The 16,048-nt window shown below is 50.3% G+C and overlaps 1 protein-coding gene across 1 annotated transcript; it reads left to right on the top strand.

Moving 5' to 3' along the window:
* The first annotated feature begins 1,640 nt into the window (after window positions 1-1,640).
* On the top strand, window positions 1,641-12,599 carry HTR5A (5-hydroxytryptamine receptor 5A). Its single transcript, XM_019742477.2, has 2 exons — window positions 1,641-3,775; window positions 8,722-12,599. Exons 1-2 carry the CDS (start codon window positions 3,035-3,037, stop codon window positions 9,052-9,054), a joined length of 1,074 nt encoding a protein of 357 aa, XP_019598036.2. The 5' UTR covers window positions 1,641-3,034; the 3' UTR covers window positions 9,055-12,599.
* Window positions 12,600-16,048: the final 3,449 nt, after the last annotated feature.

The following is a 16,048-nucleotide window of genomic DNA, read 5'->3' as shown; positions in this document are numbered from 1 at the left end:
TTAAGTTTATGAAGAAAATCCAGCCTCACAGAAATACATATCTGACAAGTGGAGGAGTATTTTAATAGTCTTTTCAGGTAATTATGGACATTTGCCTGTGATGGCACATCAAACTCAGTAAGTGGTAGTTTCTCCAGGGTTTTGTTGCCATGTGGAATCTTAAATCAAATCATGCACTTTTTGTGCTCTATTGAGTTAAAATCCATTGGCATGTTTTGCTTTTGAAACGGATCTTTTCTCCCTCTGCGATTCTGTAGCACAATGCCGTGGTCATTTCAATAATATTGGCTCACTGAATTATCTAGATCTTCCAAATGTTGACACATTTCATTACACAATATCAAAAACTAACGTGTTATCATCACCACCAATCTCATCGGAAAGGTCTTCAAGTATGGGGAAGCTGTCAAGTTCACAGCGGCAGATACGAGTTTTCCAAAATTCCAGTTTTCACTTGAAAGCTCAAATTTTATTATGGGCAACAAATACTGTCAGCTGTTTTCCTTGAGGTGAAGACTCACTTTATTTATCTTGAGAAAATATCTGCCAAATACCTAAGGCTGACTAATGATAGTTTATCAGTCGGTAGTTCTTTCAAGTAAAAATGGTTTTTCATTAAAAAAAAAACAAAAAAAAAAACTGTTAGTTCAACTCACTTGATTTTACTGCTGTCATCTCTGTGAAGGCCTTGTCTCCAAATACAACCACATTCTGGGGTACTGGGGGTGCAGGCTTCAATATGTGGATTTCAACGGAGTTGGGGGACACAGTTCAGCCCATAAGGGGTAAACCAAGAAACTGCATTCCTCAAAGCTGGCATTTCAGAGATGCTTTATGGCACATGGGAATTTTAAACTTGTTTACATTTTTTAAGATAAAATTATGGCCATGCTGTAAGAGACACAGCTAGAAGGTTCTGATTTTTTCCCTTTGTGTCTATATGCGATACACCAAACTTTCTCAACAGATTTTGGTTCTTCTGGAACTGCTCCCTTGGGTCTCGTCTTTGTTAGGGCACCCTCCTTAGTTGTTAACTTTATGACACTCCCATTTTCACACAGTATCTTCCGTGGTCCCTGGCTCATTCCCTTGTTAGACAGCTGCTCACTTACTACCAGTACAGACAGCTGGGCCTTGCAGGGCTGGTGGGGAACATAGTCGCAAGCCCGTGTACCTTTGAGGGTCTGTATTGAGAGCGACCAACCTCAAGGCCTCAGCTCACCCATCCCTCCAGCCCGTGGACCCCTGCAGAGCTGCTCAGAGCACTGTTTTCAAAGACGAGGTTGCGTAGTTTACATCTCATTCTCGTAGGCTCCATGACGCCAAGAGGATGATGTGCTCTAAGTAAACACAAGTCTTCCCCTTGGCAGGAGCTGCACACAGTAGCCCTGCACCACCTGCTGTTTCTAAGGGATATTTGGTGGTGCAGCTCAGTGAGTAATCTTTCATTTAACGAATAATAGTCTCTTCATCATTTCCTAAGCGTGTCCTCTCGTCTGGGTCCCAGTGCAGGAGTTTCTCTCTTCTCAGTGTATTCTTTTTACTCCTTTAGAAACCGAGTCTTGTAAGAAAATATTTTTTTCTCATTTTCAAATAGCTGAGAGGCTTCTCACCAAATCTGTAGCCAACCACTCGTGAGTGTACAGGATTTCACAACACCCATTGGAGGCACTTCCAAATTGCTTAAGGTCATCGCATTTTCCTTGTTCCAATTTATTTTATCCTGCTCTATCGGGTTTCTATTTGTGAAGTGCTTTAAATCATAACCAGGTAGGAGCTTTTGATATTCTCTCAATGGTGGTGGGTGTGTATATGGTGATGGGATGTGTGCGGGGAAGGAGTTAAATGACCCTCCCCCCTTTAAGTGAGATGGAGCTTTTGTGACAACTCATATCCAGCTTTTTCCTTCACTGGAAGCAAATTTAGTAAACCCGCTGAAGAGTCTACGCATCTTCTCTGTGATTCCGAGGAAATGGAAAATGGATTCAGCGTTTTGGCTCCAACACCTCAGCCGTCTCTAGGACCCGCAGTATCTGCTATCTTATCTTTTCTCCTTAAAGGTAAAAATCCTTTTAAGGGGAGCGCTGGGGGTTGTGTAAGAAGGAAACGATGATGGACTGAAACCTGCCGGAGAAGAAAGGCCAGCGATATCGTCTTAGACCCGACACTTGGAGCACATGTACCAAAGGCAAGCGCCTGAGGACTTGCTCCAGGCATCCAAACCGCCTCTAGGAGAACGTGGGTGGGGGTGGCAAGAAAAGTTCCTTGGTAGACTTGTTCCCCACGGGGACCTCAGCTCAGGCAGAAGCGACAGAACCATGGACAGCACCACACGTAGCGACGCGCTCGGGCGGGAAGAGGCGGTAGCACCACGGATAGCGCCGCGCTCTGCGCTCCGGCCGGAGGCGGGGACAGGCGACTATCAGCTGACGCCGTACGCACGCTGGACCCCAGTCTGATGAGGGCGGTCTGGGTGGGCGCGCGAGGGTTCCCCCTCTGGAGCTGCGGCCCCACACTGGGTGCGGAGGCGGCGGGGAAGAGCAGCAGGCAGGTCCCAGGAAGCGCGCAGCCGAGGCTGCAGCCCGCACCCTGGAGAGGGGCGGGTGGGGAGGCCACGCGGCGAGAACTCCTGCTCTGACGCACCCGTTTCTCTCCAGGCGCTCACTCCCCGGGGCGCCCAGCTTCTCCCCGCCTCGGGAAATGCTCGGCTCTGGGCGACCAGCCTGCTGTCTCCGCCGAGGTGAAGAGCCCCGGGCATGTTGCAGCCTCGGCCCCGGCTGAGAGACGCAGCCCCTCGGCTCTGCTTTCCCAGCCTCTGAGGGCTTCGGACCTGCCGCGGCTTGCAGCCCAACGCCCTCCTCTTCGCCAGACCAGCTCCCCCAGATGCTCATGGGCAGGAGGTTGGGGCGGGTTTCGCAGGCTCTCCCCTCAAACCGCGCCACCGGCCAGAGGTTACAAACATCCGGAGTGGCTCCCATAAGTTCCCCTGAACGCCCCTTCTGCACGCGCCCTGGCGCGTTCTCCCGACCCCGAGATGGATTTGCCTGGGAACCAAACCTCCTTTTCCGTCTCCAGCCCCTCCCCTTTGGAGACCAACCGCAGCCTCGGCGCAGAAGACCCGCGCCCCAACTCGCCCCTGCTCTCTGTCTTCGGTGTGCTTGTTCTGACCTTGCTGGGATGTCTGGTGGCGGCGACGTTTGCCTGGAACCTGCTGGTGCTGGCGACCATTCTCCGCGTGCGCACCTTCCACCGCGTCCCGCACAACCTGGTGGCGTCCATGGCCATCTCGGACGTGCTGGTGGCCGCCCTGGTCATGCCACTGAGCCTGGTGCATGAGTTGTCCGGGCGCCGCTGGCAGCTGGGCCGGCGGCTGTGCCAGCTGTGGGTCGCGTGCGACGTGCTGTGCTGCACGGCCAGCATCTGGAACGTGACGGCCATCGCGCTGGACCGCTACTGGTCCATCACCCGCCACCTGGAATACACGCTGCGAGCCCGCAAGCGCGTCTCCAACGTCATGATCGCGCTCACCTGGGCGCTGTCCGCGGTCATCGCGCTGGCCCCGCTGCTCTTCGCCTGGGGCGAAACCTACTCGGAGGGCAGCGATCAGTGCCAGGTGAGCCGGGAGCCCTCCTACACCGTGTTCTCCACCGTGGGCGCCTTCTACCTGCCGCTCTGCGTGGTGCTCTTCGTGTACTGGAAGATCTACAAGGCCGCCAGGTTCCGCGTGGGCTCCCGCAAGACCAACCGCGTCTCCCCCGAGCCGCAAGCTGTGGAGGTGGGTGTTACCATCATCCTTAGAAACACCTGCACAGGCTTTACCCCCAGTACACCTCTCCTCACGTTTGTAGAAAGTGGAACTTCGGGATGTTTAAGGTTTTGGGGGCTTGGGGGGCGAGGAGAAGGGAAGGGGGTTGACTGGAAGAGCAAGAGAAAGCTTCAGAGGCTGACTGTGCTGTGCCAGGCTCAGCCCCGCAGAGCTAACACGGTCCTTTACCACCTCTGACGGATGACGTCCTTAAATGTGCAACGAGGGGTGTGGACTACGTGATTCTGCAGGGCCCCATGTGGCTCTCAAATTTAGACCGTCTGAAGAAGTCGGTGTCTGGGGCTGCACTAGACGGTGGTGCAGCTTCCGCACTTGGAGTGGGGTGTTCCAGCAGAGGGAAGGGACAGATGGTATCTGACTTGGCAGGAAGACTACCACGCGTCAGGCAATGCGTGTGAGGGTTTCATTGCAGTCTGGTTTTTTTTTTTTTTTCTTTGCAAATTAAAGCAACTAATTTTGCAAACTATGGTACCTCCTGGATGACTGACTGCCACTCTGCAGCACCCGCCCTTCCTGATGTGTGATTAAAGGTGCTGTTTACAGCCGTCTCAGAGCCTGCGTTAGCTGTCTGCTCCCACTGCCTTGGGCGACATGCTGGCATGTGCAGCTGAGGGCCACTTGTTTGCTTCCTGAACACGAGCAAAGCTTCAGGAGGAAATTAAAAATCTAAGGCAGGCAGTCCCCCGGCTCTTTCCAAGCGGCATTTACTGCATGACAACTGGTACAGCGAGAGTGAGGGCTCTCTTCTCATCTCCTCTCCAGCCACACTTTCCTGCCTGTTGTTAACTCTTAATAATCTGACCCCGTGGTTCAAGATGCGGGAGCTGTATGAGAACTGGACCCATTGGATGCGGGCTGCTCCCCCCAAACGCACTGCCAGGAATGGTCCCTTGAACCTAAGTCACACATTTAACTGAGATCAGAAATCTCCACAGCCCCCATCTTCTGTTGGCCGGGGGACATCAAGGTAAATTCAGTTAAGCATACTGAGCACACAGCGTGGATTTGGTGCAAGGGGGGAAAAGAATGAGGAAGACATTACCTTTCCCGTGAAGACTTTCGTCTATGAAGCAGTGACCTCCATGCTCTGCTTGTCAGGAGCGAATTCCACTGATAATCAGTCAATCACGCTCAGAGCAACCAGAGGTATAGGTGGGCGAGGGAGGGAAGAGCGTCATTCTGGGAGAAAAAAGGAAAAGAGGGTCAGAGGTACCTGTCCTTTAATCTAGAATAGTCTCAACCCGGGGTGATTTTGCAACGCCCCCCCAGGGGACATTGGGAATGTCTGCAGACTTTTCTGATTATCAAGACTTGGTGGGAGGGCGCTAGCGGCATCCAGTGTGTAGAGGGTGCTGCTAAACTTTGCACAGAGCACAGGGCAGCTCCCAACAATAAAGAATAGTTCAGACCAAAACGCCAGTAGTGCCAGATTCGGGAAACCCTGACTTTTAGATCCCAGACCGCTGGGAGCTCTTGTGTGTGTGACCTCCTGCCCAGATTCCAGGTCAAGAACAAGAGGGCGGATGTCATCAAGGGCCCTTCTTACATGGACCCTCTTCTGCCAGATGCCAACCCAGGTAAACACAGTCTCCAGTCAGTACCAAACACCTCGAAAGGAAAAAGCAGGTACCAGTCTGTCTCTGAGGGCTTACCGCGAGAGGGAAGGTCTCCCACTGTATCCTTCAGGGACAGCAGAGGCAAATCATGGCGACATCTTTGTGCTTTTATATATATTACAGCACTGGTTCACCTCTTCTCTGTCTCTGCCAGAAAACTTTCAAAAATGAGTCCCTTGGCTTTGCAAGGTCTCTAAGTGGTGCCAGCGTCTGCACAGCATGCCTCTGTGCTCACGTTACCGTGAAGGGTTCAATGCTAACCAGGTCTCCTGATTTCTCCGTGGTAGCAGGGGCCACAGCTTCCGAACACAGTTTTACCACCAATTGGCTGTGTTACCTAGGGAAACACAACACTTCTTCCCTGTGTCTTCATCTGCTGAGTTTTCTTCAAACGTGCACTGAAAGCCTAACCCACGTCAGACACGGAGGTGGGAACTGGCACCACAAGAGAGCCAGGCCTCGCCCTTGCCCAAGGGTGATGCAATCACTGCTAAAGATCTAGACTGAAAAGACAGCAGAGCGTATTGCTTACGGGGCTATGGGAGAGCTATGCCTGTGGGCACACTCTCTGTGAGCAAAGCGGGGGGCTCGCCCTAAGTGGTATTTTGGGGACTTGTGGAGTTCAGGGATTGGTGGGCTTTCTGACGTGTAAGCGGATTCCATCACCTTTTGAGCAGCTGTGTTGGTTGGTTGTTCCTCCCGCTGGGAGCTGATTGAAGTGAGTCCATCCCTGGTTGCCTGGCTTTCAGAAGTGAGGGGTGACTCTGACAGGTTGGCCTGCAAAAGCGAGGCCATCGAGGGGAATGGTCCTTGGTTGGCAGCGCAGTTTCAGACTGGTTCTGGGCCACAGAACTCTCGGTCTTGCCCTGAGGCTGTGCGGACACTCACCTCCGGAGCCTCACTCCGCCAAAGCTTCAAGAGACACCACCAGGGACGGGCCCAAGTCCACCACCGCTGTTTCTCCTTGAAGACGAGGTTTCCTGTGTGGAGAGCTGATGTTCAGATTGCACCTCGACCCACAGGATTTTAAATCATTGGTCAGGACGGTGCTGTGTGGAAGCACAAGGCTGTGGGCCACAGACCTGGAACATGTCGGAGTCAGACCAGCATAACTAGAAGCATGGTAAGGAGAGTCTGGAAGGTCTGCAAGTCAGGACTCGGGATTTTCCTGTGCTGTTCAGGAAAGCAAGTCCCAAACATTCCCTGAGACAGTGAGGTGGCCTTTTCTTTTGGCTTAAAAAGAGATGCTTTTACCTCCTCCGTAGTGTGAAGGCAGGGCAGCATGGCATGTTAGCTATGGGGTTGCCCCCCCCACACACACACATTGGCCAAAGGAAAATCCAGTAGCCAGGACTCCTTGGGTTGAGATACTGAAACTGGCTTGTTGTGCCCTGAGAGCTTAGGCTGCATAATTTACTGTCACCCATTTTTTCTTTTTCTTTCCATGAAAACCTCAAGTTGTCTACCCCCTACAGACAGTTACTGTCCTAAGGGATCCTCCCCTGAAAGAGCTTCATCTCTCTGCGCTGTTTGTAAGGCGGGTGTTGGAGAGTTAGTCCTCGGAAGGCCCTAACGAAAGGTCCCACTGAACCACAAATCCTGGTTCCGGATTGACATTCAAAAGCCTGATTTCAACACAGGACAAAGAACCCAGGGTCCGTGCAAGAAGTGTGACCAACCTCAGGGAAGCTGTGGGTGTGCCGGCTCCCGGTGCTGCCCAGTCAGTCGCCTTCTCGTGGGGCCATCTGCTTCTTCCAAAGTTCTTGGTTTGACAAGGCAACATCCATGCTTGTGCTTCTGGACTTTCTCTGAAGAGCCTCAGTTCAGGAGCAGCTCAGACAGCAGCAAGGCACTGAGTGATTCACACTGGTTCATTTTTAAAGAACGCCTCAAGATGTTTCTACCGCAAGTTAAAGAAGTGAATGATTCTAAAACATGCTAATTATTCCTGGATAAGCCTGTCTTCTATTTTACCAATTTTATGTGCTGCAGCCAGGGCCATACTGAGTTGTTCAACAAGTTGGCTTTCCGTTAAAAAATTGGATTTTAGGAGAGAGACTGAACTCCTTACTATAGATCAAATCCGGTATTGTCCCTTTTATTTTTAATATAATCCCCAAACCGTAGTAAGTTAGGATTTGGTACTAGAGTCTCCAAGTTCTGTGTGGGGCGAAGACACTTCTTCCATTACGGAAACAACAATCGTGAGATTTGTTCCCGTGGCGAGGAGAATACAGCGCTGCATTATAAGTCTGCAACCAGAGGTGTGATTGGAGAAGGAGGAAGTGGAAATGAGTCACAATTAATCAACCAGTGGAAAAACGCCAGGTGGTTTTGGTTCCCACTCAGGAATCACTACGTATAGTAACACACAGCTTTAAGGCCTAATGTAAGTTCGAAAGATGTGTTGACTAATTTAATTGATGCCCGTAATTTCCCTGAGGCAAAGAGGCCACTCCTTGATCACTGAGGGAAGAGGTGGACGACGTGGGCAATGTTTCTTTGATAGGTGCCATGTGGTCGTATTAATCCATCTAGAACATGGCCCAGAATTTGCATCTTTGTACAAAAAGGCAGATTCGTGATAACACAGGGAGAATAAATGTGCATTCTCATGCATTCTACTCCACTTAATATTTCTGACGGTCGTGTCTTTTCTCCGTAAGGACTGTTGCTATTTCTTTAGTAATGTCTTGAGTTGTATGCAGTGTGGGTATTCTCACATACAGAGCAGCTGATCTGATCACGTGTCAGAGCGGGTACCTTTTACCTGGAAGCAGGTCCCACCTGCTGCATTTCTAGGCGTGTTACAGAAACTGAAGAGGTGAGGTATTCTTCTGATAATGATCTGGACGTACCAGCCACACACGGCCTTGAGGGTCGTTAAAGATTTTCACTGCTTGAATTTTTCTACTACATAAAATTTACTTTCCCTCACGCCTTTTAATATTTCCTATGTAGCCACAAATGTGTCTTTCGTTAGCTTCTTTCACCCTCTGGCATAATTGATTTTTTTAAAAGAAATTCTTTCCTCTGTTTTTAAGTCTTTTTAACGTATCACAAGTCAATTTGCTTGTTTCCTTTTCAGACGACTGAAATTTTAGGCAGAAGGAGCTATGGCCCTAGAGTAGTGGGGGGAACGGCCGTTTAGCAACACTCATGCCAACCAGACGGGTGCACCTCTGCTCACAGGGCTGTCACCTGGGCCATAGACAATTCCTCTTGGAGGTCAGGACAGGGACGGTGCCTCTTCATGAAGCTCCTGCTTACCTTTTCCAGCTGAAGGTCTCTGCTCAGCAGCCCCAGACGGCGTTCACGGCCCGCCACGCCACTGTCACCTTCCAGACAGAAGGGGACACCTGGAGGGAGCAGAAGGACCAGAAAGCCGCCCTGATGGTGGGCATCCTGATCGGGGTGTTCGTGCTCTGCTGGACCCCCTTCTTCACCACGGAGCTCATCAGCCCCCTCTGCGCCTGCGACCTCCCCACCCTCTGGAAGAGCATCTTCCTGTGGCTGGGCTACTCCAACTCTTTCTTCAACCCCCTCATCTACACGGCTTTCAACAAGAACTACAACAGCGCCTTCAAGAACTTCTTTTCTAGGCAACACTGAGTCTGAGGGCTCGGGGAGGAAGGAACTGTTCCCACAACTCAGTGCAATTCCCAGTCCCACGCGTGTCCCCCCAGCACTGCCTGGAAGAGAGACCCTCGCGTTCTCCAGGGTCATCTTCACAAGGAAGAGAGTGTCACTCCCTCCCTCCTCGGCAGGAACGTGGGTCTCCAGGAGCAGACTGGGGGGCGCGGCCGGATTTATCTGCTGTTTCTCCCTTCGCCGACCAGCCACGGACTTGGCCCAGACAGCGCCCTTTCCTCTCCAGGATCCACGCCAGAGGGTTATCGTCCTTGTATGTGAGAAGTCAGACAAGGCAGACGAGAGGGAGGACACGCAACAATATGGGCAGGTTGCAATGAATTTCCAAAAGTACATAAGAAGTTGTAACGGGGACACCTGGGAAGTAGGAAACCATGATTCCAATTATTCCAAGAATCCCCATGTCAAATACTCTGTTGTATAGGTCGTGGTAAGTTTACTCTAATGTTTATCATGTACGTCACAGTATTTGGCCACAAAACCTGTTCTCTAAACATATTACAGTACATAGCTGCATCTGTAAGACCAATGAATACTGGCTCTATGGTTTTGTTTGTGGTAAACACACACACACACACACACACACACGAGCCAAATGTTCCAATTGGTAGCCCATCAACTTAGCAAAGGAGCTAAAAGTCAAATCAGATACCTCCTTCCATTTTGAAGCAACTGTTCACAAACCATGGGGAAAAAAATTGATTAGTTTCATAGAATCTGTCAAACCAGTTTATTTGCTGTGGTTTCATTTGTATGGACTTGATTCAAATGTGTATCCTTGGATCATAAGATTAGAGCAAAACAATTGTCATGAAGCTTCTGGCTTCTCAAATATAGTTTCAGAACGGAGGACTAGGAAGTCACATTGACCAAACGTGCATGTTCAGAGGACAGTGGATTAACTTGCTAATTGCTATTTTTCATTGGCATGTGAATGCCTGCTAGGAGACCAACACTGGTAACTAAGGAGAAAGGTGGACATGTGACGAACTATGGCCTCAGTCCTCTACAAATTGACACCTAACTAGTGAGGCAACACAGCTAAGTGACGATGTAGGGTTTATATGATGATATAAAACCCAGGCAACTGTACAAAACTTTAAAAGGACCTTGGGCAGTAGAGCCGTCTCTGGTTCTGCTATGTCCCCAATACCTTGAAAGCATGAATTCAAAAATTAGGTATCATAATAATCTTTGAATCATTATAATACAGATGATTACCTATATGTATCCTTTTGTATGTAATAAATTATGTCGATCAAGATTTCAAAAGTAGGAAATCTGCGCAAATGTGTGGTCTTGGTTTGAAGCTTAGTCTCGCATTTACTGCAAAGGTGGTCTTTATTCAAAGACGCTGAGCAGAGGAGGACGTTACCAGTTGTGACGTCATGATTGACAGTGCAAAATGCAGGCCTCTCAGCTCCTGAAGCCAACGTATTTGAGGGTTTACTCGGCAATATCCTGAGATATTTCTTCTTTCTGTCTCTATCCCTTGAAGTGCTAAATGCATAAGTTTTTAAAATACACACTGTTCACTGTTACGTTACCTTCCCCAGGGTTTCTTGGAAGAAGAGAGGCCACCAAATGCCACCAAAGTCTAGTGTTATAATAAGGGAAGTACTTCCAAGCTTTGGCGAGGCCCACAGCAGAGAACAAAACACTCAGCACGGGAATTCTAGCGACAGGACATCAGAATCAAGGGTAAAACATTTAAAGTCTATTCTAGCTGAAAGTCCACATGAAATTTTTCATTCTACTGCATAATTTCAGTGTTTGTCTTACTGTAAAAAAAAGGGGGGGTTTATTTTCTTCAAACTTTTCTATAAAGTGAAGCTTTTGGCAGCTGTCCCATATGCACCTCGTGGCTTCAAATCTTCCTGACTCCCCCAGCATCCTGTACACCTTGTTGGAGAAAGATGTTGTTCTAATATTAATTTCAATCTCCTACTGAGGTTATTATTAATCTTTTCATGAGACGTACAAACCCCATGACTGCTTTCACGCCACATGTATTTAGCACTTCCCAGATATCACTTAAAATATACATTGTATAAACACCCTCTATACTTACCTAGAGCAGGAAACACTGCTACAAGGAGGAAACAGTGGCAATTAATGAATTATTATTTTGCTTCATTTCAATACCAAAAGCTGTTTATGACATGTTACAAGAAATATTACAGGAGGAAAATGATGATTGAGCTTGGGTATCCAGGGTGCAATTCAAATATCTGTGAAACACATTCCCTCTTGGTTGCTTGTATCAGGTAAGCAAGTAACGTTCATCATAAACGGATGGTGACTGTTACAGGCAGCGGCCCCTCTACCTGCGCCAGGTGTCACAACCCCCTCGCTAGGCCGTGTGCTGAGGGTGGGCGTGGCGATCTCTGCAAGCGCTGCCTGTGGGGTCGCCAGGACAGCTCCCCATGCCCTGTAGCGCGTGTCAGTACCAGGCCCGGCCTCTCGTGCCAAGAAGGGAAGACGCCTGCGATTACCGCGCGCGGAGCTTCACCACGTTCGGCAGGTGTGTCTGTCGCGCCGCCTTCCCATCTTCTAGGAGACGCTGGGCTGGAGTTCCTCCCATGCCTCACAACCAGCTTCTCTGAATTCCCGTTGGCTCTGCACGCAAGCTGCTGGCAGAGCTCGGTGCCCTGCTCTGCACACCGAGTGTGCGGCAGGCTCTGCCCTCGGAGGGGCCGGAGAGCCTGCAGGACTGGGGGAGGAAGAGGAATTCCGGAACGGCCTGGGCCTCACCTGGGCACAACAGGTGATCCCAGTAGGGGCCGGCCGTGGCTTTCCTCGCCTCCGGGCTCCCAGCTGGCCGCAGCTCTGCTCAGAGGTCTCAACCCCAGCTCTGCAGAGGCGCCGAACCCCAGAGGAGCAGCCCCTCCGTGGGTCTCCCTCCCCCCTGGAGCACGCCCTCCTGGGGGCTCAGGGTAGCTGGCCGGGCTCCTCCTCTGAGCTTGGAGATTTTAGTCACCTCACTGCATCGTGTGTGTGTGTGTGTGTGTGTGTGTGTGTGTGTGTGTGTGTGATGTACAAGAATGTAAAGCCTGCAAAATGTAACAGCCAGCTAGAGGGCCCTTGGCTCTGTGAGCTTGAAACCAGCTGAGAGCACAGTACTCAGCCTGGCAGCCCTGCTGACCTGTCCCGTGGCCTAACGCTGCCCCTTTCTCGATCGCCCTCCACTCGGCTGCTGAGGGTCTCATGTCCCACTCTCTTACCCAGAGGCTTTAGAGATGGTCGTGATACCTGGTAGGGCGCATATGTCCTGTTCGTCATCATAATTTCCTAATAGTATTAAATACCAGTTTCCAGGTGAATGTTATTCCCACCAACTTGTCTAGCACCTGACAAAGCCCGGAGGCATCTTTGTTGGGATTGCATCAGGGTCTAAACGCTTAAATTAACTTATGGGAGACTGTTCCCTTTCTCATGCTGAGTCATCCTGTCTAAGAACAAAGGGTGTCTTTTAGGAGACGTTAATACATCCACCTCTTATCACTCCTTAGCCTACGGCATCTCCCCAGCTCTGCAAAATGAGTCGGCCTTTAAACGTCCAGTCAGGGGTTCACAGACTCAAGTGCCTTTGGCCTGGGGGCAGAGTGTCCTAGCCAGCGACCACTGCTCTGCAGGATGGAGCCTTCCTAATGTACACGGGTTTTCCCCTCCTGCCTGGAATCTCTCCTGGAAGAAGCAGAGGAATAAACACAGAATCTAAAACTGAATGGACCGCAGCTGAGTGCCACCTTCTCCACCAGCAGCTCTCAAAGCAGGAACTAGAAATCAAGATGGTTTTTCTCCAGAGTTTACTTTTCTACAACCTGCGACTTCCCCTATGGCATTCGGGCATCTAGCAAATGCCAGCTCAGGCTTCTGCAGGGGATCACGGCCCAAAAGCCGGCCTGCCTGCCGGCAGGCTTCCTGCTGCACACGTCCCCTGGGGAGACTTGTTTTTGTCCTGAAAGACAGAGACACGGTTGAATTAAATACGGTTTCCCCTCTAGGAAAACATACGTGCTCCTTCTTTAATGTGAGGGCCAAATACATCCATCACCTCAGAATGTGCAGAGGGTAAAGCAGCCACTTTGATAACCTCTAGCTAGAGTTATTTTTGCTTGTAAGAAGCACGACCATAAACCATGTTTTTCAGCTCCAGTTAAACGATTTTCTGGAAACTGGACTCAGTGAAAACTACAGAGAGTTGCGCTGCCCGTGAAGTACAGACACAGTCCCATGAGCCCACGGTGATTCAGTGACATTTATTGGCCATTAACAATATGGGAGGCACTTTAGATCAGTTTAAACACGGAATACATTGAGGAAAAAAATGATGGTTTTCATTTGCACATAAATCCAGCAGCGGCACTCAGTGGTCAAGGTAAGGGTGTCCGAAGTGCAACAAATGCTGCATTGTCCTTTGTTTTGCTAAAACTGTCCCTTGTTGGGGGTCACGTGACCATAGGGAGCCAGCGCCTGGCAGCATTTTCACTCACGTGACCTGGTTCACAGCAGACCCCGCAGTCACGTGACTTCTGTATTTACTCATCAGAGCCAAGGTCCGAGAAGCCCACTCGCTCTGCTCCGTTCATTGCAAGAGTGGAGATGTCTGAGCAGCATCGTGTTAAAGATGCTGGGGATGGGGGTGGCATTCTCCGGAAGACCCTGAACAGCAGAAACTGTGCACCGTTTAGTTCTGACACTTCCTCCTTCTGCCTCCCTTTCCTGGATCACAAGGAGCCTTAAAACGCGCTGGTTTGGTCCTCGACTCACAAACACTGAGTGTGTCCTCTGGGCTGTGCAGCCAGAATCCCCACGGGGACGTTTCTGGATGGTGAAGTTCTGAAAGTTGTGTGCCTCCCTCTGGAAAATCAAGTGGCTTCTGATGGGAACATGGGAAGGCCAACGCTAGCCTGACCTGGTGTACACCGGCCACTTTAAAAAATAATAAACATATTTCATTCGCCACCCAAGCCATGCGTCTGTGCTTTAACTGAAGTGCTAAGTCTGCACAAAGGAAAAAACAATCATTATTTGTTGCCTTGAGGTCTCCAAAGGACGATTTCCCAGTTGTTTCTGTGAGCAGGACACCCCGCCCCCAGCAAGTCGGTCTGGACGTGGCTTCCCTGCCGCCCATTCTTACCGCGTCTGCCCGAGTCTTAACAGTGCAGGAGGAAATGGAACCTTCGGTAGCACGATCAGTGACGTCATCGCCTGCCACTCACACACGCGGGACAGGAGTGGAACGGCAGGAAGGCCAGCCCTGTGGACACAGACGGTCTCCATCAGGATGGGAGGAAAGCAAACCAGTCGCGAGACGTGGTGATAAGAGCAGGCTCGTCACGACATTCTTTCAATAATAGAAAAAAGTAGAAGCAATCAGCAGGGAATCTGATAAGACGCCACAGAATGAGACGTACAATCGAGCCATGAAGCCATTAATTGTGTGTGGATGTGAGTCATAGGTAATGAGGACTACAGTGCATTTCTACCGAAAGAAACGTATGAACAAGACCTTATAGTACGTACCACTTTGCTTTACACAGACTTGTTTACACATGTAGGTTGGTATATCCTAGAGTTACACAGCAAGCCACGAATGACGCTAACGTGTTAGGGCTACGGGTGACTTTTTCTCCGAACTTTTTAATTTTTTCTGACACTCTTGCAATGACTATAATATATAATCAGAAACAAAGGTGTCTGTAATTTCCAGAGCTCTGTGAGCTGGAGACAAAGATGACTTGTATGAGGGCCAAAAGTTTCCTGACGTGTTTAACAGACTAATTTCACAACAGGATTTGGCCCCATGACAACAAAAGAAGCCAAATGCCCCTCTTAGAAGTTTGGCTGGAAAAGCGACATTTTCTTCCTAATGGTTGCCCTCCCCCGCCCCCCACCCTCCACCCACGATTTATTAAAGCAATAAAGGCCTATTGTAGAAAATTCCAATAAAGTGTGTGTCATTATCTTTCACAGGGTGATCCAAACAAGACATGTGGCTCCCCATCTGTCCACTTTGGGCTCAGGGACGTCCAGAGGGTGGGGGAGGGGTCCTGTCCCTTCTCCTCGCCTGTGAGGCCTGAGTGATCGGTAGACGTCACTATGTGTGATGAATTATTAATGGAAGAAGCTGTGAGACCATAAATATTCAAGGGCATGCATCTGGCTTCCCCGATGCTTTGTGTAGGGCAGAAAAAGCGCATTTTACTCAGTAAAACAACTTGTCAACCCCAAATCTCCTTTTGCCTGGGCCCCAGCTCTGCGAGGAGAAAGGAGAGTCTTCTGACAGTTCCCGTGACGGTCCCGCTGAGACACACCGGTGTGTGAGCCTGTGCAGGATGGCGCCTGGTGAGATGACGTTAAGCAGTTTCGGCGTCACCGCCTTAGCAGATAGAGGCCATCCGAGGGGATTGGGACTGTTTTACAGGTGGAGCAATGCGTTTAGGACGCCGGTTGAAGCCTTAGAGTCGCAAAAGGAGAGGGAAGTGTCCCCAAGGGGACTTGCAGCTAGAGGAGAGCACCAGGGTGAACGGTGGCTCATTGGGGTCCCACTAGGGCTGGGGGGCTTCCCCCCAGGTTTCCACCCCAGGAAGGTAACGAAAATTGCCCAGATGCCAGTGTCTCCCATCTCCAGGGCACGTCTCTGCTTTAACACTCTCCTGCGGAAGGAAAAGATGGTCAGAAGAAACAGTTTGAAGGAAAGCAGCCCAGAGCAGACAAGGCTTCAGAAAAGTCTGCGGGGTGACTGACACTCTGCCTGCGACACGACAACGTGGCTCACCAGCATCCGACCTCCGTCATGACCCTTACCGGTGGCTGGACCACGTCTTCAACCAGCCTCTTTCAAGGCACGTGTCATACAACCCAAAGCCCAAGGAATGCTAGTAGATGTCCCGTGGACGCAGGTTCCATAGACAGAGCAGTTCAGGAGATGCTGTGCAAAGGACCTTTC

This window comes from Rhinolophus sinicus, linkage group LG11 (genome assembly GCF_036562045.2).
Source record: "Rhinolophus sinicus isolate RSC01 linkage group LG11, ASM3656204v1, whole genome shotgun sequence".
NCBI classification, from domain to species: domain Eukaryota; kingdom Metazoa; phylum Chordata; class Mammalia; order Chiroptera; family Rhinolophidae; genus Rhinolophus; species Rhinolophus sinicus.
Note: the sequence above shows the minus strand (reverse complement) of the source record. Positions and strands in the feature narration are given on the sequence as shown.

What these genes read in the sequence shown, in the direction of transcription:
- HTR5A (XM_019742477.2), top strand. Translation starts at nt 3,035, where the DNA reads ATGGATTTGCCTGGGAACCAAACCTCCTTTTCCGTCTCCAGCCCCTCC. An exon ending in CCGAGCCGCAAGCTGTGGAG is followed by an intron (nt 3,776 to 8,721) that starts GTGGGTGTTACC and finishes TACCTTTTCCAG; the next exon opens with CTGAAGGTCTCTGCTCAGCA.